Source organism: Podarcis tiliguerta, assembly GCF_965153285.1.
Source record: "Podarcis tiliguerta genome assembly, chromosome: 5".
In the NCBI taxonomy this organism is placed as follows: Eukaryota; Metazoa; Chordata; class Lepidosauria; order Squamata; family Lacertidae; genus Podarcis; species Podarcis tiliguerta.
Window position 1 is genome coordinate 35,828,521 of NC_139538.1, and position 27,072 is coordinate 35,855,592.

The 27,072-nt window shown below is 41.0% G+C and overlaps 1 protein-coding gene across 5 annotated transcripts; it reads left to right on the top strand.

Moving 5' to 3' along the window:
• On the top strand, positions 1–27,072 carry CEP63 (centrosomal protein 63). 5 transcript variants are annotated; one of them, XM_083443267.1, is made up of 15 exons: positions 1–319; positions 2,752–2,808; positions 4,839–5,016; positions 6,686–6,781; positions 9,945–10,070; positions 13,235–13,348; positions 15,511–15,744; positions 16,003–16,148; positions 18,666–18,785; positions 19,251–19,365; positions 20,219–20,416; positions 21,981–22,046; positions 24,032–24,237; positions 24,496–24,778; positions 26,574–27,072. In XM_083443267.1, exons 2-15 carry the CDS (start codon positions 2,777–2,779, stop codon positions 26,730–26,732), a joined length of 2,073 nt encoding a protein of 690 aa, XP_083299393.1. In that variant the 5' UTR covers positions 1–319; positions 2,752–2,776; the 3' UTR covers positions 26,733–27,072. The 5 variants fall into 5 exon arrangements, with proteins under 5 accessions (XP_083299393.1, XP_083299394.1, XP_083299391.1 ...); XM_083443268.1 differs by having other exon boundaries at positions 110–319; positions 4,839–5,008; XM_083443265.1 differs by lacking the exon at positions 1–319 and adding an exon at positions 367–461.

A 27,072-nucleotide genomic window follows, 5' to 3' on the forward strand; every position in this document is an offset into this window, starting at 1 on the left:
GAGAGCGTCGCTAGTCTTACCCAAACAACGCGGGCGGGAGTCGCGAACCAGAGAGCGACTCCCAAGTTCTGAGGTAACCGGGGCGTGGGGGCGTGGCTGAGTGGCTAGCGCGGGAGAAGAGAAGCTCGACACTCTGTTTCGCCGGCCATTATCCCTGGCGCGGCGTTGGTCGGGCGGGCTCATTTCTCTTTCGCCGGGTGACGGGAGATTGGCGAGGCGTCCCTTCTTTCTCCTCTCCTCACCCGGGCGCGCGACGTCTCCTTGGCCTTTGGCGCTTCGCGGGCAGCAGAACCGCCTCTCCCTCGCGGCGCTATCCTCGGTTATTACGCGCGTGAGGTAACTTCGTAACGTGTGCACGCGACCCACGCGCGATACTGCCTCATGGCTTCTGCCCTCCGCCGGCTGGGAGCCCGGAGCTCTGGCCCTCGGTGGCGACTTGGGCGTGGAGATTCGTCTCCAAGGTCGGCCCTTAGAAAGCAGCGCCTTATAAAAGCGGCCAGGGGCTTTTTACTTCCATGCTGTGAAAAGCTCCCTCTCCTCCTCGAGGGACAGGAGCCACTGTCAGTCGGAGGCGGCAAATTCCGGCTCAGTGGTGGCCAGAGGCCATTTCTTGCAAGCTACCCTTTTTTAACAGGGGGAAACGTTGGCGACTTTTTGCCTGCCCTGCCTGCAGCAGTTCAGCCCGTGTTTTACAGCTTTTGCAGCCCAGCTCTGTGTTGCACATACTTGTTTGGAAGCAAAGCCCCACCGTTCAGTTCACTCCCAAGCAGCTTGTGCTTCTAATTTTACAGATACTTGCTTTAGCAAAGCATTTCTTTGTTGTGCTTAACTCTGGATGTGTTTTTGAATTAACACTCTTTTGTTAGCACCGCCCCTTTCACCTGAGCCCTTTTAACTGCTTGCGGCTGTAAACCTTGCAGTTTAAAAGTTTTTATCGTATTGCACCCACACCAGTTACTTGTCGAAGGCAGTGTATCCCAAACTTGGGTCTCCAGCTGGTGTTGCGTTACAACTCCCGTGATCCCTAGCTAACGGGACCAGTGGTCAGCGGTGATGGGGGGTTATAGTCCAAAAACAGCTGGCAAACCCAAGTTTGGGGAAATGCTAGTCTAAGGCTTTTTATACCACCTTTCGCAGACGTTTTTGGGATAGTCTTGCAATACAACCACCACCATGAAACCAGCAGTTAAAAGCTGCAGGAAAGCTAGGTTTGCTGAAAAGTACAGTACTTTTATTTAAAGCATGCATATTAGCCATATAGCATACATGGCCTACATGGGAAAAGGATACTCAACAGCCCATTCTTCAATATTTACACATTGCACGGGTGTGTTAAGCATCTCATTGAAACAAACCTGGATAACATAACATCTGAGGCGACATTTTTCCTTTTTTGTGTTACTATCAGGCTTAATTATTATTGCAATATAAAGTACTACTTAAGAGCTTCAAAAATATAGACTTCAGCAACAGCCATATGTGTACATACCTAGAATTATGCCCAAATGAACAAAGTCAGACTGAATAAAAAAGAATAGGGAGGGGGTTGACTTTGTAAGGAACAGCAAGATACTCAAGTTGAGTAGCACAAATCTACTGTATGTAGCTCAATAGCTATCTTGCATTTGTTTTAAAAAGATGCTGAGTTTCCCAAGCAGTAATATGTTGCTTACATTTATAAATTTGCTTTTAAACATGTAGCTGTCACTCAGAAAACCTTGGAACAATACACATCTTTGTGAGAAACTTTACAAAACCTTTTATGTTTATAGCAGGGGTGGAGAATAAAGTCTGTCTGGTGGCCCAGATGGGTGGGGGGACTGCCCATCTGTCAGTCACCTGGCATAATCATTGCCTGTCAGCCTGATCCTATTTCCCACCCTTCTCCACACATTAAATTCAAACAATTTGATGTGGAGAAGTATGCCTTGCCTCTCCAGTACAGGTGTTGAACCTTTGCCAGTGTTTACCAGTCTCTAGAAGTGGCTCGACTTTCTTCTCTGAGATCTTTGCATTACCCTCATGTGTAATCACAAGTTGACCTTTCCAACTTAAGCTTTCTAGGGGGAAATATTAAATGGGTGAGTTTTATTTTAAAAAAAATAATATAAGTATGTTTTTGGTATATTTTTAATTGGGTTTTAGCCCACATTATTAAATGAGCCCATTGAGGCAGGCATACAGAGGATACACACATCAGAATCTTTCACCCTGGATCTTTTTTCCTCTAAAATGGCTTTCATCACTTGCAATAGTTCCACCAGAAGATAAACCCATTAGTGCCTGGATGGCTAATATTTCGTAGCTCTATGTTTGATGCTTTAAAAGAGAGCAGGGCACAAATATAGCAAAAGAATTGCAAACAAGCTTTTTCTGTAGAAAGGCCCATATAATTGGTACTTTTGGCATTATATCAATGGAATCTGCAACAATGTAATCCCTTTGTTATCGGAAACAATCCACATATGTTACTAAAGCACTTGCAAAATCCAGATAGCAAGCGAGTAATAACTGTGGTTTGTTATCTTGCAATTTATCTTTCATTTATAAGGTGCTTAAGGTGCTTGATATGTGGCCTACAAATTTATTGAAGTGACAACTATTCCCTGCATACTTAAAGTAAACTGTGTAAATCTTCACCTTTCCTTTTCTCAATTGTCAGACACATCTCACATTTTGCAGTCACCTAGAGACGGATTGGACATGGTGATTAATTACTGTAGCAAACCTTTATTTTGCTTACTTTTTTAGCTGCCCTAAAGGATGTGATTTCAGGATGGAGGCATTACTAGAAAGAATACAGGGCAGGTATGTGTGTACTAGTAATAGTTCTTAATGGCTTTATTCAGATGCATACATTACACAAATGCATAGATTACACTGAACCTGGAAGATGGGTTTGCACATGTGCTTCACATGTCAGTTTCTTCTCAGTCCCAGATATGATAGTTACTTCCACAGTAATTGCGCTCACAGCTCATGTTTTGCTAGCATTATGTAAAAGAATTATGCTGTTCCTCAGATGTGCACTATCTCTGGTGGGTATTACCATTTTGACAGAAAAATAGCAGCTACAGCTTCCAGAATGTGCTTATGAAGCTGCTCTTCCTGAAATCCTCGTAGAACAGGGGTGCCCAACCAGTCAACCGCGATCGACAGGTTGACCCCTGGGTGATCGTGGTTGATCGCAGGATCCTTACCGCTCGCGTTGTTTAGAATCATGTCTCCGCCCCCCTTGGTCTTTCGCTGCGTCGCGTTTATTAACAACTTTGGTCTGCCCCCCCCCCCCCAAACTGTTAGATCACTGCCAGTTTTCCCCCCTGGGAGTAGATTGCATCTCCTGGGAGTTGGACATCCCTGCTCTAGAACATATTTTCCTCTCTGATTTTGTTGTTTTCATTAAAGGGACAGTGTATCTGTGTTTCTTCAGCTTTCTGACACAGAACTTGACACCCTAAGAATCTTGGCTTTTTATTATTGAACAAGCATATTTTCCTTATGTGTCAGTTATGTCTTTGGAAGGGTCAGAAACTGCAAAGATGTAACCCATGTTTTCAGGAGATCAGGCTGTTGTCCAGCAATCCCTCATAAAGCATCGGTCCTATTTTTACCTTGCTTAATTATCATTCCCATTTACCCACAGCCACCTCAGTTGTCACTAAAGTAACCCAAGTCTTTGATAGCCCAGTTCTTAAAAACAGATGAAATTGTGCAAATGGATGTGCAGATTTCCATGATTTGCATTACATAACAAATACATTTAATATTTATACTGTAGAGTAGTTTACAGACCTTTAACATAAACCTTGAAATTAATTAGCATATACTGGGAAATCTACTCGTAGTTAGGATGTAGTTTGTAAAATGAAAGATGTAAACATAGACATATTTGAAACAAAAAAAGCAGACCTACAGTGAAACATGATTTAAAATACTCAGCAGTTTCATAATGTATCAACAATGTGTGAAAAACAGTTCCCAATTTCTAAATGTTGGTGCCGCTCCTGTTTTTAACATTTGATATTTTGGGGTTTGGGGGATAGCTAGGAGGGGCTTGCATATTTGTGTGTGTGTGTGTGTGTGTGTGTGTGTGTGTCCGTCCAATGCTACAGCACCGTGGAGCTTCCTTTCTTGGCCAAGCTGTTATTGGTCTCATTAAGGAAAAAGCAACTTCTTACACCCTAAAGTAAAATCTCCAATTCTGAGCATCACTGTGGCTTATTCTCTGGTCTCCTGGCACAACAAAGTGAAGTTTTAAAACTACAAAGTTGGTGTCTTTAGAATTTTTGCCTCTATAGAAAAGCTGCCAAGTTGCAAAAATATTTGGACATCCTTAGGAAAATCAGGCATTTAAAACTCCACTTAACACTTCCTTGTTGTGCTTAGGATTTGGGGTGGACCACAAAGTTACATGGTCCAAGTCTGATAAATTCAAATTAGCTGAAGCCCTTCTGGTCACTTTCATTTTTTAAAAATAATATGACCCCTTGTGTTATGGAGGCTTCCCAGCTTTTATCTCTGTGAGTGTATTGTGGGGAATCATTGCATTCAAGTTACATTGCATTGCCCCTTTACATGCTCTCTGTTAGTGCTTTTGGCTGAAGGAACCCATCCCTTAGCATGGCAATAAAAGGATCCAGGAGAAGAGATGTCTTTGGAAGTATTACCATTGCCTGGTTATTATGGTGTGTATGAGGGAGTGAGAGAAGCAAAGAAAGCTTTGCTTACCTGGTATCTTTCTCCGGTATTTGCTCCATGATTAAAGCAACCGTGCATGGTTTACCATGGAAAAACAGCGTACAAATAAGGGATGAGGATAATTTATTTATTTTTAATAGAAGTTTCCAGACTTCATGTGAAGCAGAACTACAGGAGCTGATGAAGCAGATAGACATCATGGTGGCTCATAAGAAAGCTGAATGGGAAACTCAAACCCGGGCACTAGAATCCTGCTTGGATGTCCGAGAGCAGGAACTGTCCTCTCTCCGGAATGCATTGGATGAGAAATGTAAAGAGGTACTTTTCTAGCTTTGGTGCTATGTTTGCTTGTCTATGCTTTCCTTTCTGAGATTTCACTGTAGGCTGTTGCACTGCATAAAGTTGTACCCCCTCTCATCTTTCCTATATCCTTTTATCAGTTTATGAATGCTGAATCAAAAATCCTGAAAGACTAGCATTACAACTTCAGCATAAAAAAGGAGTAAAGTATTCCAATTCTTAAAATATCTGGAGTAAATAAAATGTATTCATCTGGCTCCAAAGGTGACGTTGGGCTTGGGATCAGTAGAGCCTCATTGAGGGAGAGAATTCCATAGTGGCATCATCAGCCCAGGAAAGGCTATATCCATGGCCACTACCTGTCTCACTTGTGGGCTGGGGCAGGCGTGGGGAGACCTCACAGCAAGATCTTTGTGCTTAATGCTGAGGCAGATAATCCTTCAGGCATTCTGGTCCCAAGGTGTTTTGGGCTTTAAAAAACTTTATATTGTGCTCAGAAACAGACTGATAGCCAGTGTTTTTCCTGAACTAGTGATTAGCCTCAGTCAATATCTTTTCCACATACTTTTGTATGAACTAATATTTCTTCAGCCTTCAATGACAATCTTAAGTACAACTCATTACACAAGTCTAAAAGAGGCTACCAGAGTGTGAATAACTATAGCCACATTACATGCATTAGATGCACATGAAGCCCCGTAGCACAGTGTAATAACACAGTTGTGGGGCAGAGCAATATTTCACTGCATCACTTTCTTGAATGAAACTACTGAAGAACAGTAACCCAAATTCCTGCTTGGGATACCTGAACCTGAAGGATACTACGCTTGATGTATCTAAAGCTGCTGAATATTCCAGGAGAGTTGGAAGGTTTGCCTTGTCCTTCTCCCAGGATAGGAACCAAGCCTTCTTATTTTGTTTAACATAATATATTATATTCCAGGTATTGGTTTAAATTTTACTTTCCTCTTTAGAATGTGACACGGCATCTTGGGTTTATTCCGCAGTCATTTCATTGTTACTGTGTATAGCTGGCACAGACAGTGTGCATTCTTTTTCCAGTTCCTTATTGTGGCAGGCTATTAATCTCACTTTTGAATAGGCTAATTATAGGCTTATTAAAATGTAATGAAGGCCTCCCTTTGGGAGCACAAACAATTTCTAGGAGCAGCACAAGCTTGTTCTGACACTATTTCCAAACCTCACACTGTGTCTACCTTGGCTCAAGAGAGAAAGTATAACCTGTGTTCCATTTTCCAATCAATGTTAATGTGGGCAGATGTGCTACCTCCTCAGTTTTGTAGATTGTTGCTGCTTTGGGAGGGAAATGGAGTTGTTTTTTTCCTGCTTTGCAGGTGTTCTTGCTCCTCTCTCCACCTCGGGAATTTAGAACATGCCAGGGGCAAAAGAGACACTTGCTCTATCCCATTTCACTGATCAGCCAAATCAGTGGTCTTCTGTTTTCTTTGTTACACTTGGGTAGACTCAACCACTTATTTGTGGTGGAGAGATCGTTGTAGCAAAGTTTGAGGAAAATAACATGTAGAGAACCCTTCCTTAATTGTGCTTTACAGGATGATTTTCACAGTTTCTTCACTTTAGTGACTTTTTCCATTGTCCCATAAAAGTTGGAAAATAAAAGGAGAGGGTTTCTGCTATTGGTCAAATGACATTTGGTGTCTTTCAGATTGAAAGGCTGTGTCAGCGACTAGAAGGGATGGAACAACTGAATCGTGATATGACTATGGAATATGAACAGCAGTTACGAAAAGTCCAGGAAGAGGTGAGCCTCCTCAAGTCCAGCTTTTATTTTATATTTTAGGTTACTGTATGATATTGCCATGTCTATAATCTTGTCATCATATATATATATATAGATAGATAGATAGATCAATTCTTCCTAAAACCTTTTAACATCCCCTTTTTAACTTGTGGAATTTGCAGTGATTGCTGTTTTGCCTATTTAATGGATGCAAACATTCAGCAGTTATGTTATTGCAATGGACATAAAAAGTGCAGTTTATTTTCTACATAATCACTGTGGGTTTTAACATGGATGTAAACATAAAAAGATTTTGCTTCACGAAATGTTTGCAATCTTTCCCTCTATGGTGTACTTTTATTTCCAGGAATTTAGAGAAAGTTTAAATTAAAGTAAGTACTTGATTGTTTTTAGTTCAACGAAGTCAAGCGGTATTAATAAGAGAACAGTTCACATACAGCTGAGTATGTCTACTCATTATTGGGAAAATGTCGATGGCGTATATCAAGAGTTGGGGAACTTGGAGCTCTCTAGCTGTTGCTGGAGTCCAAATCCCATCATCCTAGACCATTGGCAATACTGATGGGAATTGGAATAACATCTGGAGGGCCACTGTTTCCCTATCCACAGCATAGGTGTACCTTGATTTGTTCCTTGTTTTACTCCATTGGGAGATCTCAAATAGCTTTACTTCTGCTCTATTATCTATAGAACACTCGTTAAGCCCAGCATTTTCAAATATCCAGTTCATTTATATCATGTAGACTTTTCACTTAAATATATAAAAAATCTCATACCCTTCCATTCCTTTTCATAATCTGTGTTAGCCCTTTGGTTAGCTGACCCTTAAGAAAAACTACCTTATTAAATATCTTTAAGAGCTGAGTTTAATAAGCTGTGTTAATTAACTCCAAAGCCTAGGTTCATTTTGGCATCTTTTCTTGCTAATAGATAAAAACATTTTGCCTCCTAAGCTCCACTTCTTTTTGCTGGTGGTAGTACAGTGGGTGCTCGGGTTGTGAACGTGATCCATGCGGGAGGCACGCTTGCAACCCGCAGCGCTGAGTTTGTGCACGTGCAGGTTGCGATTCAGCATTTCTGCACATGCGCGAAGCGTGATTTAGCACATGTGTGAGTGCCGAAACTCAGAACTAACCCGTCCTGTACTTCCGGGTTTGGCACGGTGCGCAACTCAAAAACACGCAACATGAAGCGTCTGTAACCCCCGAGGTATGACTGTATATCATTCTAATGGCTGTTGAGCTGCCTTTGCAAAGTCGGTAGCTTCAATTTGTTTGGGTGGGTTGGGGGCAGCTCAGCTCAGAGTATTAAGTTCAAATCTTGCTTTCCCTGTGCTGATGGTTCCTTCAAACCACAGTTGTGTGGGGTGGACTGCTTATATTACAGCAGCTTCTCTGTGTATTATTCTCATGGGGAATTTGTGTCTGTTTTCTTCCTGGGGCCATGTCCTATGTGTTTCTTTGCTGTGTTCAGTGAAGCTTACTTCAAGTAAGTGTGTATATGGTTGCAGCCGAAATCTGATTTAAAAAAAAATATTCTGTAAGAAAATAAGGAACAAAGGACTTGCTGTACTGCAGCTATTTCACTATAAGGAGTTGGGTGCTGTGACAGCTTTTCATGTTTGGCCTTCGCTTTTGTCCTCCTTTCTTCTTGCTTGTCAGCTGCTTGAAGTTAAATGCCATATGAGACTTGTAATGCATTAACCTTTTTCTCTGGGGAGTTGGTTCAAGTGCGGCCTACTGTAGGCCATAAATAAAATTAATTTTGTGCTGTTGCTTTAGCAATCTGAAGACATCTGTCTACATTTTTAGAAGTCTTTTCATTCCAGCATGAGTAATGGTGCTTGTTTAGGAGATTCCCCCATGGGGATAGTAAGGATTCTGCCAAGCAAGATTGAGGTGCAGTGGCAGATATTTGCAAAGCTGGACTGGCAGCAGTATGGGGCAGTCAGGAAGGCTGAAGAGTAAGTATAGCAGAAGGCAGTCTATGTGTATACTAGCACTAGAGTGTGTAGTGTCACAATTCTTACTCTTAAGTGGTGCCCCCTTCTAAGAGTAGTGGTACTGCTATCTGGAATATCCACATTTGAATTATAAAATTACTGTAATTTTAAGCACTTGGTCCACAACTAAAAATACCCCTCTCAATACATGCAGCATTACTAAGAGACCAACTTGACTGACTCTTGATGCAGTCATCAGACCTGAGCATCCACATCTGCCACCTGCCATGAACCATTGTTGACATTATTGGCAGCACCAGCAGCAGATATGCGCTGTGCTTATAATAGTAATTTATTATCTTGCTAATTATGCTGTTTTAAATGTGCACCTTGTATTTGACTTCATTTAGTAATGTTTTCTTTTAATGTTTAAGATAATGTTGTTAACCTTGCGGCGTTAAATGTACATTCTGTAGTTTACCTCCTTCATAATGCTTTATTTTGAAATCTTTAAGACGATATTTTAGTTTCCTGTTACTTATGTTGTTTTGAGTTTATACATTATACTTGACTTTCTTCAGTAATGTTTTATTCTGGATTGTTTGATTTGGTGTTTTAATGTCGGTTGTAAACTGCTTTGAGATTTTTTTCTAAAAAATATAAATAGGTGTGGAAATGATAATAATAGTAGTAGTAGTTTAATCTTTACTGAGAACTGTCTGTTCTCTTTACAGCATTTCCAGAGTTGTTCTAGATTGCCTTAAATCAAGATTTTGAAATGTATACTTTTTCTGAATAAGTATGCATGCCATGGATGCTATAACAGTTAAAACACTGATAGCTCATAGTTCCCTGCCAGTTCCCTCCCCGCTTCTTTACACTTGTTTCATCATATTTTCTGATCTATCATAACTTCAGCCTACTTTCTGTTCTCTCTTTCCCCCTTCTTTATTTTCTGCTTTGCGGTCTTTTATTATTTTGTGAGCTGTTGGTTTGGAGGGAGTTAGAATAGGGATTTATTGGGAATATTTACTTTTGTGGGTTGTATTATTTTTATCCCTCCTCCATTTGTCGTAATAATGAAGTGTCCAAATAAAAAATAGAAAATCCATAATAAAAATGTATCCTATACTACAAAGTTTCAATATTGCTTCAGAAAGCCTGTGTTCCTCTACTTCAGCACCAATCACAATGCTGTGAATTGCCTTGCTTTTCATACAGCTAGCTAGGCTGAAGAGAAGCTATGAGAAACTGCTGAAGAAACAACTGAAAGAAGCAAGGAAATTACCCTCCAGGAGCCAAGAGGAGGACCAATCTGAAGTAAGCATCCTGACTAAGAAGTTAGAGGTAAGTGGATAAAATTCAGTCCTGGTCCGGGTTTCATAAATTCAGAACTATGGAACTCAATGGGGCTTACTTCTGAGTAGATATGAATTGGCCTGTAGTTTCTTTTCTCTAGTGCTTTCTGAGCAAATATGCTTTCAGCTGTTTTTTATATACATTTGCATTGTCTCTTTGGAATCTGATGTACAAGCACTGGCGAGCACAATATTCATCAGATTTCTGAGAATGTGTGGAAGAATAAGTACTTTATTTTTGTTCAGTATGCTTTCCCCATCTGTGGTTAAAGAGCACAACTGTACATTATACAGAAGCAAGAAACCAGCATAGACCATGACAGGTTTGATAAAAATCAGTGGTTTCCTTTGAACATATTATTTTTAAACTGATAATTTAAACATTGAAATTGGATTTATTTTAAAGTAAAAATCTGATTTAAAGCAAAGCTGAAGACCCTTGGACTCAAGGAATTTGTTCCATGATTCTTTGGATTCTAGCTTTAGACTTGAAGCAAGCTATTTGCTTAGCGTCTTTGTATATGTACAGGGATCTTCAAAAGTATGTTAATTTTTCAATTATTCTCTTGCCCCTATAGAAATAAAAAAAAAATGCATCTGGACTGCATAACTAAATGCATTTGATTATACACAGGTATATTTAATTGCAAATTAAATATTTAAGGTATTAAATTAGATACTTAATTATTTAAGGAAGTGGGTCCCAATTAGCTAAGTACTGCAGACCTGTTTTTCAAAAGCCAAGTCATGGGCCCCCTACTTTTGAAAATTTCAATATCTCTGTGGTAGTTTTTGTTATGTGAATGGTCCATGGACCCCCTGGGTGGGTCTGTGAACCCCCAATTGCAAACCACTGATTTAAGGTATATTTAATTGTTCGAAAAGAAATATGGCCTAATTGTTCAATCAGTTAGCAGTCACACTTTGGGTAGCGGATGTTGTACCCCCTGATTAGCTGTGCAGACCAGGACAGTGTGGAGCATCTTGGCTGGTCTCAGGCACTCTAACCTCCCTTTCTAGATTTGGACCTGAAAGGCCAAGGAAAAGTGTGAGTGCATGGAGGGCAAGGTGTAAGGAAGCACAGTTTGTAAAATTGCACAGCATCATTGCTGATCACAGGTCAATGCATGGGGCAATGTCTGCTTTTAAGGCGGCTTCAGATTTCTCAGTTTTGTGGATCTTGAGCCAATATGAGAGAGTCTTAATTCTGATCTTAAGCCAGCAGGTTCTTTGATCAATGAATATGTAATAAGTTGCAAAAATATTTAGAAACATTTTTTTATTTGCTAGCTTATTACTGTAATATTTAGCAGAGGTGTGTTCGTGTGAGTATATGAGAGAAACAGGCACCTTAGGTTGCATTTTATCCTCTGTCTTGGAACTGAACTTTGCGTATTTCCAGTATTTACAGGAATGTATCAATATATTTCTATTGTTGGGGTCCAAGAAACTTTGCAGGGGGTCTTTGTAATTTGCATTCATGACACATACTGGTACATAATGCTTATGCATTCAATCTCTGAGTGTCTACCTCCCTCTTTCTTTCTCTGTATGCACGTGCTTTTTTCAGATAGCCACATTCCAAAATTAAACCCATGCCACTGTGAGTTGAGCAGTGATGGAGTCAAAATGCTTCCTATGTCTCTCACTAGATACAGCCTTGAAAACATAAATGCTGCTTAGGAAGTTAATTATTTTAATTAAAAAATATTAAATTTGCACAGTTACAGATGTATGCCATTGCCTTTATACATATGAAATCTCTGGTGTTCTGTATGAAAAGAGTGTGTGAGGATGAACCCTGAGGGCAATTAGGTAATCTCTGGTAATGGACAAGGAAAGTGCTTTTCCTGTTGTGGTTTTGAACATGCAGGAATTAAATATACTTATGAAATCACAGAAAAATTGAGATTTCATCTGAGCTTGTACCATGGGATTTATTGCTTAATGAGAGAATTGCAATTTCTTGCAGAGTAAGTTTGTCCATCCCTACTAATTATGTCAAAAGCAGTATTTAATGTACTCATGCTACACAGCCACATCCCACAGAGTGCTTACACAAGAACAAATAAATCATTCAGGGGTTCTGTAGCATTTTTCCAGATAAAATATATTTTACCTGGAACATTTGGAAAATGTTATATATTTGCAGTAGCATAATAATAACAGGAAATGATAAAATCAGTATATATTTTTTAATGTTCATTATTTAGAAACCCCATGAGAGATAATGATGTGTTCTGATAAACTTAGTTGAATGTGTAATGACAGATCATTCAAAGACCTGGGGATGCCTTCTTCCTTCTGTTGGCTGGAAGCATTTTGTAGGGTCTTCCAAGATCACTTTAATCTTCCTGTCACAATTGTTTTAGAGATGCTGTATCTTTTTCTGGACCTATCATTATTGCCACAGAATACTCCATGCTTACAACCAATATGGTCTCTGTAGCATGGTCTCTATGGCAGACACTTTGAAAAACAAAATTCTTAAGAACTCTCAGATTTATAAAGGCATTTGTCCAACATCTATACAAGCAATAACTGGCATAAAAATATAATGGACTGGAAACCAAAATAAAACATTCTTCTTATGAATGGTTGTGTTAGATTACAGTAAGACCCCAACGTACACGGGGGTTACATTCTGGGGATCGTGCCTAAAGCCAAAATTGTATATACAGTGGTACCTCTGGTTACGAACTTAATTCGTTAAGCAGGTCCGTTCTTAAGCTGAAACCGTTCTTATCCTGAGGCGTGCTTTCACTAATGGGGTGTCCCGCTGTGCGTGTGCATCTGGCACACGATTTCAGTTTGCATCCTGGGGCAAAGTTTGCAACCAGGAGCTGCTACTTCCGAATTAGCGGAGTTCGTAACCAGAGGTGCCACTGCACTCAAAACACATTGGGTTCAGTGGCGGGTGGGATTTGCTAAAGTCTCCCCCCCACCAGTTGCCCAACCCCTTTTTATTTGTTTGTTTATTGCCAAGCACATAAAGCTGAATGTGCATAAGTTAAATGCATGTACGTTGCAGGCTTACAGTACTTAATAAGGTTCTTGACTTGGATAAGGATAGGGGCAAGATAGAAGATACTGGATTTGGGATAGTGGGTATTTTTCAACCACATCGATAGCGATTACCAATTGTCTTTACAGGAGTTCCGCCAGAAATCTCTAGATTGGGAGAAGCAGCGCTTGCACTACCAGCAGCAAGTGGCATCACTGGAAGCACAGCGGAAGGCTTTTTCTGAGCAGTCTGATCTCATTCAGGTAGAGTTAACGGATGAGGAGTTTGCCTTGGAAAGGACTTTCTGGCAGACTTCAGAGCCTTAGCACAATTTAGGTTACCAGTGAAATGACAACGAAACTCCTGATGGAATAACCTTGTCCTGTTCAATATGTAGACAAAGCCAGGAAATAATCTGAAAACTGTACAGTGGCTGGAAGGCAATTGCCTATCTTTGCTGTCAAGTGCCAGCTGGAAAAAGGCCATAAAATTATTCTGGTTGGGTAATTGCACAGTGTGAAAGAATTAAAATACGGTGTTGTTCAAAACTTTATAGATGCCAGACAACATGCCACCAGGTGTATGCAACCTGTTTAAATAATGATTTTTTAAAATGGTGCATTTCCTATGTGGCAGGGTATTGTTAATGCATAGCTGTGCTGTTTGTGTCTCTTGAAGCAAGCGTGCAGAGCCTCTGCTGTTTCTGAAAAATTAATCTGTTCATTGAGTTAGTGCCGCTGTGGCTTAGTTTAACTGACCAGGTACCAGCTGTGAATAAACTTGGTCTGACACAAAACACTGGAGTTGCTGATAAGAAGCTCTTGCTGGGAGCTTTGCACTTAATGGACTCCACAGTTGCCACTGAGTGGAAGTTCTGCATGGCAGAAGTTGGCAGTGACAGGATTAAGGCTGACACTGATAGTGGCTTTGTGAAAGATGCTCACAGATGTGCTTGGACAAAGTGTAAGCCTTTTGAAGACAAATACCTTGCTGTAGCTGTGCCTGTGTTTTTGATGGCTTAGTCTATTGAAAGCAGATTTGTTTGGAGCCTTAGCTAGAAGGTCACATCAGTGACAGAGAAGCAAAAAAACCCAGGTAGTAGGATTTTGATTCTCAAAGCAGTCAAAGGGCAGTATTTGGTGAAATGCAGATGCACGCAAGGATTACCACCAGTGCAACGGGACTTCCCACTCTCTCTTGCCACCTGTGCCATTCCCACATCTGTTCTTGAGGGTTGAGGGAACTTCTAGAACAGATCTAGGGGATGCAGGAGGGAGGAAAGGGGAGACCATTCCATTGGCATAGGGGAAATCCTTGCACTGACAGAACCCTAGTCTATATTTAATGTAACCCAAATAATTCTTAACGGCAGGTATGCAGTTGTCCTGTTGACATTGATTTGGGAATAAGTTGTATTAAAATCCATGTGACATACACTTGAGGGGGAATAGGATTGCCTCCTTGGATGCTGATGATTTGGGTTTTCCAGGGGGGAAAAATTTCATTTATTCATAGGCCACCTTTATCTTCCAAGGAGCTCAATAACATGTTAATTGTACATGTTATGTGAATATCAGAAAAGTTTTTCTGAAAGCCAAGCATAGTTGAGAACTGAAATACTTGATGAGAGAAAATAATTAAAGTTCACTTAGAGTGGTTTATTACATTCATAGAGATTCAGAGCTTTACTTGGAAATTATTTTGATAAGAATACTTGTAAATATTTTAAGAAGTGAAACTCAATTACATACACTTCCCTTACATTATTTAGATTTTAAAGTGGAAAAATGAAGGCACTGAAAAGCATTTTGTTAGTTTTAACATGCTTGAAAAGCTGTGTGCATAAATATTTTTAAGGGATTGTTGACTAAAATATAATTACAACTTCCATCTTATATTTCACTAGCTTTATATCCATTCCAGTTGACCAGTTTGATTTGTATTGTGAAACAATGCATTTCTAAAAGCACAAAAATACAATACTGGAAACTTTCACACCCTACATAAGTTGGTTGGATACCTTCAGTTTAAAAACAGTGCATGCCTAGGTTGCTTTAAAACTCTCAGTTTGAAAGCTTTCCTATTCAGTAGGGAAGCCATCCTGCACAAAAGGTTTTGTGTATGTATATCCCTTAACTTGTATGTATGTCTTACGGGACACATTATGTCTGCAGATTCCAAACATATATGTTTGTCTTTATTCCCTTTATCAGTTATAGTGACCATCTAATAAGTGAAAAAGTGCTATATTTCTTGGGAAACTTTTGTTGCAGTTGGAGAAGTTGGACATGTAAACCTCTTGCGGCTCTTTTCTTCCAGAAGTGGTGTCGTGATCACTGCTACAAGTGGACAGAAATAGAACCTAACCCATTTCATTTATGCCAGGAATGGGGAACTTAACAGAACAGCGCTCTCTGTGTTACAGGCTCAACTGTCCAGCCGGAAGCAAATGTTTGAGTCTGTGGAGCTGGCGAGCCAATCTGAAATCCATCACTTAACTAGCAAGTTGGAAAGGGCCAATGACACTATCTGTGCCAATGAACTGGAAGTGGAAAGGCTGAATATGAAAGTGGATGATTTAACTTCTAGCAATCAGAAAATTTTGGAGGAACATCAAAGAGTACTAGATGAGCTGAAAGTTTCCCGGAACTCACTGGAGGTCTGTGAGTGAATTGCTTGGAAGCAGGTTAATATACAGCTTGTAATGGTAGTGGGCTGGCAAGTCACTAATTAAATAGGCTTCCTCCCAGCTTTATCCTGAGCCTAATTGAGAAGCAATGTCTGACAGGGAAGGGATTGTTCCAAGTTGTCCTCCTCTTTGGGTATCTATGCACAAGCACAATAGCTTGCTTATTCTAAAATCTTAATCCCATTTGTTGTATCTTTGCATCACTAATTTCCATCTTCTCCTCTGAAGGTTCTACATGAAGAAAAGATGGAACTTAGGGCCACTCTGCTCTCTCAGGAGGACTTCATTAACAACTTACAGATGCATAAAGAACAATTACAGAAGGAAGTGTCCAAACTAACTGAAACCTTGCAAAACAAAGAAGTTTTTGTCAGGTATGGTTTCCAACCCAACTGAAGATAGATAGTGATTAGTATTCAGCATTTGCTAAAAACGTTATTTAAAAAAAGGAAGAAGAGACAGGATTATATCAGTCCACAACATGGTTTAAGGTGGATTTTCTAAATGTTTCTTGGAAAGAGAAAGAGAAAATACATTTTATATTTTTAACTGACTGTCAATTACCATATTTTTCGCCCTATAGGACGCACTTCCCCCCCTCCAAAAATGAAGGGGAAATGTGTGTGCAACCTATGGGGCGAATGCAGGCTTTCGCTGAAGCCTGGAGAGCGAGAGGGGTCGGTGCGCACCGGCCCCTCTCGCTCTCCAGGCTTCAGGAAGCTATCCGCAAGCCTTGGGAGCCCGTGGGAGTTCTCGCCAAGCTTCCACGGCTTGCAGACAGCTGCCTGCACCCCGAAGCCCCGACGCGCTCAGCAGTCGCGCCGGGGCTTTGGGTAGCTCTGCGCAAGCCGCGGGAGCCCTCCCACGGCTTGCGCAGAGCTGCCTCTTATCCCAAAGCCCCGGTGCGCTGAGCAGTCACGCCCGGGCTTCGGGTAGCTCTGCGCAAGCCGCGGGAGCCCTCCCATAGCTTTCACAGAGCTGCCTCTTATTCCGAAGCCCCGGTGCGCTGAGCAGTCGCGCCCGGGCTTCGGGTAGCTCTGTGCAAGCTCCGGGAGCCCTCCCACAGCTTGCGCAGAGGTGCCTCTTATCCCAAAGCCCTGGTGCGCTGAGCAGTCGCGCCCGGGCTTTGGGTAGCTCTGCGCAAGCCGCGGGAGCCCTCCCACAGCTTGCGCAGAGCAGCCTGTTCTGGGGTTGGGGGAAGCTCGGGCTTCCCCCGCCCCAGCCCCGCGCCTGGGGGGGAAATATTTTTTTTCCCTTTATCTCCCCCCCCAAAAAAAAACTAGGTGTGCCCTATGGGGCGAAAAATACGGTAACTGTTCCCAGTTTGAGAGGTTTTCAATGAGGGGTCAAAACATCCAGTGGAAGTTACCATAATCTACCTCTCCCTTTTGAGAACTACTTCAGTAGGTTAACAAATACACTTGCTAAATTTAATTGTTTGTTCTTGTAATAGTAGAATAATGCTTCTGGTTATTTATTCTCTACACCACCAATCCTACTTCTCTGAATTAAAAATTGCCACTGTAGTAGATTCATGCATTTTGAATTACATTTTGTGAGGGTACACACTGGCTGCTTTTAGGATTTTGTACTACCGTCCAGTGAAATATGTGAAACTTCAGCCAGACCAAATGCATTTATTGGATGTCTTATTATTTGTTCCTTTTATTTCAAGGATCCACAAATTTTGACTGGCCTTGATAAGCAAGGACACTTGTGTTTGACATAGACCCCATCTCACGTGGGGGATGGGGTCTTGTCTCTTGGCAACATACTGAACTTGAGGTAATTGGAGAACATTCAAAGCCTAGCACAAATGTGAGAATTAGCCTTCTCCCCTTCTCAGATAGTATGGAAGGAGGCAAAGGCTTATCCCTGTTGCGTATCCTACTCACTAGGATGGAGTCAGTCACCAGATATTTGTCAGATCATCTCTGGCAAGCAGATATATGGACCTTTGCTTTATTGTATGACTTTAAAGTGTTTCAATTTCCCCCCAAAAAACCCTCTTGTTGGATGTTGGCTTTCATACGTTGAGCGCTTTTTTGGGGCAGAAATTGTAAGGTGAATGATAATACTAGAATTGAGTCATACTTCCCATCATCTTTCCTTACCGGTTAATACCTGGAATAGCATTTTAAACTGTAAGATCCTTGTGACTGATAGTTACGACCTACTGAGAGTCCCTAAATTACTGCTCCAAGCTTTAAAAAGGCAGTAGTAACTAACTGACCTGCTTTTCTTGTAACACTAAGCCAAACCATTGCTGAAAACAAATGTGTGGTCTCCCAGAAAAGAGTGTGGCTGCTTCATTTGTTCTTGAGTCCTCATGCAAGGTGAACCATGATTTGGGTTAGTGTACTGTCCAACCCAGGTAAACCACAAGCTTTAACCAAGGTTTGTTCTTGAGTTACAACTTGTGGTTTGTTTTGAGGAGACAAACCATGAACCTTGATTCGGATGACACACTAAGCCAAACCATGGCCTATATCACAGCAGTAGCAATACCAGTGGGGAAGCAAAATTGCCACAATCTCCCTTCTAGTTTGGTTTGGCTTGGCATTACGTGTGAACTGGGCCATAGCTCTGCCTGGCCAGAGCTTAAGGTGAGTAACATGCAAGGGCTGCGCTGTTCCCTTTTTCATTTGCAACGCTGATGGCGAACATGATTATTTCTTCCACGATTATTTCATTGACTGTTAAGTGCTGTTAATGCAGAGTTGAGGTACTACTTTCTATTTTAATCATATATTTAGCACTTCAGAAACAAGCATTGCAATATTCATCTGTGTTGTGGGTCTGTTTGCACATCTACTAGAACTGGTGTGTCTGATTTAATTTGGATGTCAGAAGGCTACAATCTTCAGGAACTCACATGTCTTCCTGTACAGGTCACTGGAAGAGTGCCTGCAGAGCAGTGAAGGAGCCAATAGAATCTATTGTAGCAGAACAGAGTTGGACAACATACACTTGCAGCTAGATCATCCTGAAATGATTCATCTTGAGGGCAGGTAGATGATCATCGCAGAAATTTCTCCACCTTTACAAATGAGTTTGAATTTAGAAGATATGTTCTGCATCTTTACTGTAGCAGAGGGCTCTAATGGTGGCTTAGGAACGTCTAAACTTTTTAGTAATTTATTTAGGGTTATACAAATAGGACATTATTCCTTGGAGATGCCTGACTGTAATTTAAGACATTTTTATGTCATACAAAGGTCTAAGAATCATATATGCTTGCTAGGTGACTAAAATTACAACTTCTCATCAGCTGTTGAATTGTTGAGTGAGCCACAAGCTACCAAGGAAAAGTTTCTGTAGCTTGGATGTTGCTCAGTGGGATTTGTGCATCAGATTTTTTTGTGGGGGCTCAGATAATTGCAAAATGGCTGCCACTCTCCTCTCTGTAGCGACTTGCTGCAATAGTTTACAAAGTCTTTTGTGTTTTGTTGTGCTTGTACCATTTTGGAATGTAGCCTGGGTTCTGCAAATGCAAACCAGGCCCCGCCGAGTGAATTGCTAACTGAGAAATGCCAGGAGCTGCAGCTGACAGAAGAGCACCTCTGCCAGGCCAAGGCTGAGATAAAAAAGGTGAGGGCCTTTTGTGCAAATAAAAGATGTGCAGTGATATATCATTTTAGGTTTGGGCACTGTAGGAATCGATGCTGTTACTGAAAGCCCCATTATACCTAGTAAGCACCCTTATTTTCAATGGTTGCTTCTGAGTTTTGTCTATGTATTAGATGCCATCTGTGTATTAAGTTAAGAATTTTCTCTGATGTGGCTTGATGTTCATTTTAGGGATTTTTTAGTCCATAGCTTGGAACAAACTATGCAACAATCAGCTTCTTCAGTTTCTGTGTCTTAAGTCCTTCCCACAATTTTGTTTAATAGCTCAGCCTGGTCCAATGGCTAGGTCAGTGAGTATTTCATATAGAATGGAAAGCAATTTTTTTTAGTGTTCAGTTGTGTTCAGCATTAGTTTTTGAAATGGTGCTTACAATTTGACTATTGGCACCTATCAGCTTTTTTGATGACAAAAAGTGGGTCCTTTACTCTTCTGACCTCTGCATTTTGGTAATATTTTAAAAAATATTTGTCTTTTTTGCCCTTTTGTGTGCAGTAGAAGCTCAGGAGCAGTCAGGGGGCATTGTTATAATGTGAATAATTCAGTTTGCCTGTCCACTTGTGGGTAATTTGCTAGTTTATCATTAATCCCCTGATTCAATGAAATACAACTGCCCTAAGAATGCAGAAGATCAATGTATACAGGCAGAACTATTACACTGTGCATTAGTACTGAATGAATTATGAAACAGTGCTGCTCACTAGGATTAAGTAGTAAGCAACTGGAGGACGTTGTGCTTCCAGAGAGCTTCGTATGCTGAGATTTCTGATAATCAGTGAAATGTTAACTGCAAATTTCCTATATGTTTCTGTCTAGCTGAAGGAGCAGCTATTGCACAAAGAACATAGTCACAACAGTGAGTTAGAAGGAATGAAGCAGGAGGTTGCTCAGCTAACACGGGAGCTTCACCAGCGCGACATCACAATTGCCTCATCAAACAGTTGTACTTTAAACTTGGAGCAGCAACTAAAAATGGAGATTGAAAAAGCAGAACGGAAGGCAGTGGAGCACAGGGTAAATAGGCTGTTATCCCTCAAAATATTTTGATGTATAGCAGTTAGAGCAGGGGGTTGCAAACCTTTATGGAGCAGTAGGCCCATCTTCCATTGTGAAAGAGTGTTGTGGGCACCAGTCACAACATGCCTGTCGTGGGAGGGGTGGCATAACAAAAAATTTGTGCAGTCATGGTGAAGCTGTTTCTATAATTGTATTTCCATACTGGAAAAGGCTAAGCCTTTTCCGCACAGCTGTTAAAGGCACAAAAAGTCTGGTTTCCCCCAATGCCAACCCCAACCCATAGCCTAAAGTGCCCCATTAAACACATGTATACCATTTTACTATAAGTTAACTCTGCAGTGAATTCTTAATGAGTCCCTGGTTTTTAGCTTCTCTGCAGGTAGGAGATATGCCTAAGCCTCTTTCATAAAGTTTTCACTTTTGCATTTGGTAGAGGAGTAGAGATTTTTTAATATTAGAAAAAATAATTTCTAGGGCATACCCAATCCCAGAAGAACCCACAGCAGGAAAGATGTAGCTTGGTGGTGTTCATACAGAGCCCCCGGTTGTTTCACAGACTATTGACCTGTGCAAAACTACTTTATTCTTCCGCTGCCACCAATTTTGTGGAAAAAACCCAGGGTTCCCCGGTGAAGTATTGAGTCTCAGGTAGAGTTAACAATGAAGATTAAAGTTTATTTCAAACACAAACAAGTTTTAAAATATATTCGAAAAGCTGCCAGTCTATTCCCTCACAGTCATGTCCCTGTTTCTAACTCACTCTGACTCCTCTATCTCCCCCCCCCCCCAAAAGAACCAGCCGAACTAACTGTCAAAACCTCTGGGCTGAGCCTCAAAATCAGGTAGGCTCCGCCAGGCTTTCTTATTAACCCTTTCTCCCCCCCAATACAAACGTATCCCCAAAGAATGGGCAAACGCCACACTTGGTTACTAGGGAAAAAGAAAAGGCAAACTATGGAAAGTCTGAGGTCTCAAAAATAACACAGAAGCAGAGAGGCCACTAAAGGAGAGGAGGAAACAGCTGCTCTTTGGGACCCCAGGGATATTTGTCGCCTGGTGTCCAAACAACTCATTTATGAACTACAGCTCTCATGTATTCATTGGCAAAAACCACTACCAGCTGGGAGTAGCCAGGCTGGCTAATTTCACAGAAATTTCATAGAAAGCTGCCTGTACATTTTGATTTATAACTTTCGAGGATGGCTAGAAACTTATTTTTAAAAAGCAAAATATCACAGTCTTGGGGCCCTGCCTGTGGGTTAATGATGAAGGCGGCTTTTGCAGGAATGATGGCACTCATGGGTGCCTGATTGGTGAGCCCTGCATTAGAGGAAACCATATGTTGTGGGATGACACTCCTTTGGTTGAATGTATGTTCCAGACCCTTTAGCTGTATTGGCACCACATTTTCAGAGTTAGCTATGAGGGCTAGAAACTTGCTAAGATTAAGGTTGCAGTTCTCAGATTTGCACAAGTTTATGGGCTATATGGTTCCTCCATGTGAAATCTACTAACAGGAAAAAATGGTAACTTCTCCCCATCCCCCACCCTGTCACTTCAGGCTGTTTTGTCGCAGTTGGAATCTCTTAAGCAAGACAATCACCAGCTCTCAGAAATTCTTCAGAAGGTAAGTGTCTGGTGTGATGGGATGTGCTATTTGAAGTGTTGTGCACTTGTAGTCTCTCTAGAAAACACTTGGCTTTTGTGTGTGTTGCGCAGGCAAGTGCATCTTCCATATATTTATACAAAGCTTTGAAAGGTGATTTGATATTTTTATACTGAAGCTTGCAGGTTAAGTCACAGTGGGGCTTAAGTGAAATTGGTGAGACTTCTGACTAAACATCCTAAGCGTTAGGATAGAAAGATGGACAGATTGAACTATGTATATTTTATTTTCTGGGTCCACTAGGTGTCAGTACAATGTTAGTGAAGGAGAGTATAAAATGAAACATTGCAATAAAAGTTGGCATTCAAAGCCTGCTCACACAATGTTTTGATTGAACCCCTACACATAGTTATAGTAATTTAAAGCCCATCCACATTGTCACAGAAAAATTGTGCTGTCTCTTCTCAGTAATAAGAACACTGTTGCACATGATTTCCCCTGATGAATGTTGCTGAACTGGTGGAACTTGTTTTCTGCACATGGCTGCAGCAGACAGAATTGTCTCATATTGGTAATTAAAGTGGGCATATCAGAGGGTGGTGTCTTCTTGTGCCCCTCCCCACTCCGCCCCATAATTTAAGCTCTCTGGAGAGAACAAGCATTTTATAACAAAACATTGAAAATGGAATACTAGTGAAGATTTGTCTAGGGCATTTAATTTTAGTAGGTATTAAGAAGAATACAATTTGGTTTGTGTTTATAATCAAGTGAGATAATTTGGCTGTTCAGACATTGCACGAACGAACACACACACACACTCACACACACACAGAGTCTCTTCTGTACCTTGTGAGACAACGTGTGAGCCTTGGTTTTCCTTCCATCTCTTTCCCCACTTCTGTCATTATGGGGAGAAGTGAACCAAATTGATCCTGTGTTAGTTTGAACATGGGATCTCCCTAGACTTTGGAAAATCTCCTTGTCCAGGTGCTCATTTTTACAACAGATAGGGTGAGCAGGGCAGCAGCTCATGAGTCCAATAGCCCTCTGCATAGAGGGGTGGGAATCGTCCCTACAGCCTCCATGGGGTGTGTGTGTGGCGGTTTCTGAGTTTGATTTTGTTCTTCAGTTTACAAATGTATTCATATTTTGAAATGAAATTAATCTAGATCACATGTTACAAAATGCATTTCAACGTTTTGATGTGACAAGAAACAAATGGTAGGGAGCAGGTTTGATAACGTTCTACATCTCCACTTGAAAATACAGAAGGAAATTTCACTTGAAAATCTTGAATGACATCTCAGCATTTGCAGATATGTTGCAGCTCTTGCAAGCTGATTAGAATAGGGAAGTGAAGGAGATGGGGTAGAGGCTGGCTGAGTTAAATAATCTTACTAAGGGAAATTACTGAGCTAAAAACTTGATATTTCAAAAGTGTATATGTTTGCTCAGTGTTGCTCAGCTGACATCAGTTATGCTCTGATCTGTGTGTGCATGTGTGGTTGGATTTCTTGGTAATAGGATCTTGGACTCGTGACTCTAGAGGGGTCAGTCCCAGCTGGTTATTTAAGCTTTTCTCTGCAGTTGGCAAATACACTAATCACACAGCGGTTTCAAATGAATGGAGTGTCAGGAGATTTTTTGTATATCCAGGTACAAGCAAGCAGCCCCATTGGCTTTGGTGTTAGTGGTGAGCTGTGCAGCTGGAACACATTTAATGTGACTGACATTTAAGTGATCACAAATTGGTCTTGAAGTTCACACCCAATTGAGATGAATGAGGGAAGCTTGTACCTATGTAGGTTTGATTAGTTCGGTCTTTCTAGATGTAGACTCATTCAGACAGCTGGTGATTGATTTACACTCTGAAGGGATTTTTTTCCTAGTAGAAGACTTGGAAAATTTACTTCTTAAATTTGCAATACAAAATCAAACTTTCTAGGGAAAGCTGGGCTGGTGAACAAACACAGCAGCGCTGACTAAAGCACTTCTGTCACCTTAAGGGAACAAGTGCCCCCCTGGCAGAATTCCAGGAAAGTTATACCAAAGCCCTAAATAAGGTGGAGTCTGAAAACCAGCGATTATTGAAAGAACTAGCAGAAACTAAAGCCAGCCTGGAAGCCTCATCCCGCAAGTCTCAGGGCAGATATGAGAATATCATGCAGCAGATGCAGCAGCAGATGACTGAGATAAAGAATGTGGAAAGCAGGTAAGATCTATGTGTTCAACAAGTTTTTCGCTTGTTCTGATGAATTGTTTACAATGGCTGAAATCCTAGTATAGCTTAACGACTATGGAGTTCTGCAGAAAGTCATTCTGCTGTTACACCTTGAAGTCTCTGTGCACTGCATGTGTTTCCCCCCTGGAACTGAAAACAGTTTGTTCCTAAACGTTCTTGCATAATATTTGCAGCTGAGAAGAGCTGGTCTGTATTGAGTGAATTTTTTTTTTAATAATCCATGTTCAGGAGACTGCAAGAGCTGCAGTGTAAGCATGAAGAAGAAATGAGAGTACTTCAGGATAAATTTGACAAGACTGTTCAGCACTATGAAGAAGAAATTCAAAAGGTGCAGCATTTGTCAACCAGAAGAGTTTTTAGTACAGCTGATGGAAAGTCACCCCAGATCAGCAGGAGCAACTCTGTTGAATCCTTGTCCTGTGATCCCCTTCTGAGATCAGATTCCTTGCCACATGGAAACAGTGAATTTACTTATATGTTTGGCAAGAATGAGAAAGAACTCCTGTCTTTGGTAAGCATGAAACGAAGTGTCACACCAAGTTATATGCAGAATCCGCGAGGGTTGAGTGTGGTGCCTAATGTAAAACCACTACCACAAATGTTTGATGTGTGTGTTAGACTAGACAAATCTTATTTGAAAAAGTCTTCCAAATGCCATGAAACCTCTGTTCAAATGAAGACTGCAAGGATTCTGTAGTAGGACAGCAGGTGGCAGCATCTTGTTGACAAGAGGCACAGAAAGGGGTGTCCCAAGTACAACTGAATTGTTCCTTGTCTCCATGCAGACCAAAGCGGATTCCACTGCCCCTCTTCAGTTGACTTGCTGCTTATGAAAGCCTGGGCTTAAGATTGGATGAAAACATGGGCGAACAGGGAGGGCTTGCTCATAGGTCCTGCTTCTCCATCATTTCTTCCCAATTCCCTGCGCTTTCTTTGCTAGTGGTTTGCATGCACACACATGGCATGGTGAGATTGGCCAACGCTGCGCTAGCAGTGAGTTCGTTGCTGGCATGCTGCAATTCCTTCTACGGATAAGCAGCTCTTTATCATGCCTACCTCTCTCCTAGGAAAGCTGTAAACAACATTCACACCAATACATTCAAAGTACTGCAAATCCACAGGCACAGCTTCCCCTAAAGAATTCTGGGAGCTATGGTTCCTTTACAGGTTTTCAGAGTGGTTTAACAGTCAACCCCCTTTCACAGGGAACTCTGGAAATTGTAGGTCTGTGAAGGGACTAGAGGTTTCCTAACAAATCTCACTACCCTTAACAAACTACACCTTCCAGAATTATGGGGGATGTCATGTCTGTTTATAATGTTTTGAATGTGTGGTGTGATTGTGGCCTTAGACATTATAATGGTAGCTCTTGCAATGGAGAACCATGTGGAAGTGGACACACTGAAGTGGGTGGAATAGGATTTGGTGCCTGCAATGTCTAGTATTAAGAAAACTGAAACATTGATATTAAGTTGTTCCTATAATATGAGCTACTGATACACTCATGTTCAATGTAGGTCTTTAGTATAGTAGCTCCAGAAAAGGCAGCATATGTCCTCTTACACTTACACAGTTTCTATTGGTTGTGCATTTAGGGTTTAACTCAACTAAGGACAAGGCAATGACCCCAAAATTGCCTTGAGGCCCCAATGAGAAACCCCAGAACATGCGGAGGGAGGAGAGGTGGGGTTCATTCTGTCTGACAAGCTGAAATACTTGTGTAGACAGAATGATTAGAAGTGTGTGACATTGAATTCCATCCTATAATTTTATTTTTGAAAGATGTGACTCCTTGACCATAGCTTGCTGAGGTATATTGAGACTCTTGAGGGGAGCATGAAAGGCTTACAGTTCAATCCTAACCTTGTTTAATCAGAGGTCAGCCACATTTTTGTGACTTGAAATCCTAAAAATATTTCAATTAACTTAGTGTTTTAAAGGCAAATAATGATTACTAGAGTTTTCAGTCATGATTTCTAATGTACAACTTCGTCACACCCAATCTAAGCTCAATAGATGAAAGCTTAGGTGTGTGTGTGTTCTTAAAAGCAAACTATATTGAAATAATTGAGATTTAATCTCCAAGTTAACATGTTTGGATGATGGTGTAAGCCAAATACTAGCCAAATACTATATAATACAACATTTTCACATTTTTCAGGGTTAAATATATACCAACAGTGCTGAGATGATGCTTTGCTTAGGGGATTTCTATCCATTGATGCAGTTAAATAGTAAAATGTAGCAATAGGCCAGAAATAATCTTCTGGTTGAGTCCTGTTCAGCATATATTGTTTTATTTTTAGAGCCCGTTGCCTACGACAAACATCGGTGCGATTGCTGTCAAGTTCTTGGAGGAGGAAGAAGAAAGATCTCAACATATTTTAGAACGCTTTGATGCACATATTGAGGAGTTGAAAAAGGAGAGTGAAATGACAATACAGCAGTTCAAACACCAAAAGTGACATTGCTTCAAGACCCAAGGATTGGAAAGCTGGCTTAATATAAGATGCATTAAGAAGAGGACCAAGGGAGCCTTCAGCAGTTAGAAAGGGGCTTCTCTTCTTTTTCCTGGTTTTTGTGGTGGTGAAACCAAGGAAATGAAGTTTGTCTGGAGCAAAGCATTTTGACTGGGGGCAGTAATTGCACTACTTTCTAGATGCCTTATTAAGTCCTGCAGCGCAAGAGTGTGCAGTGACTTTCAGGAGGGAATGGTGTAGTGCTTTTTTTTTGTAAAAGAAAATAAATTATTTTATATGTATATATCCATGTGAATAAATAAAATAACAACTAACCCATCTTCTT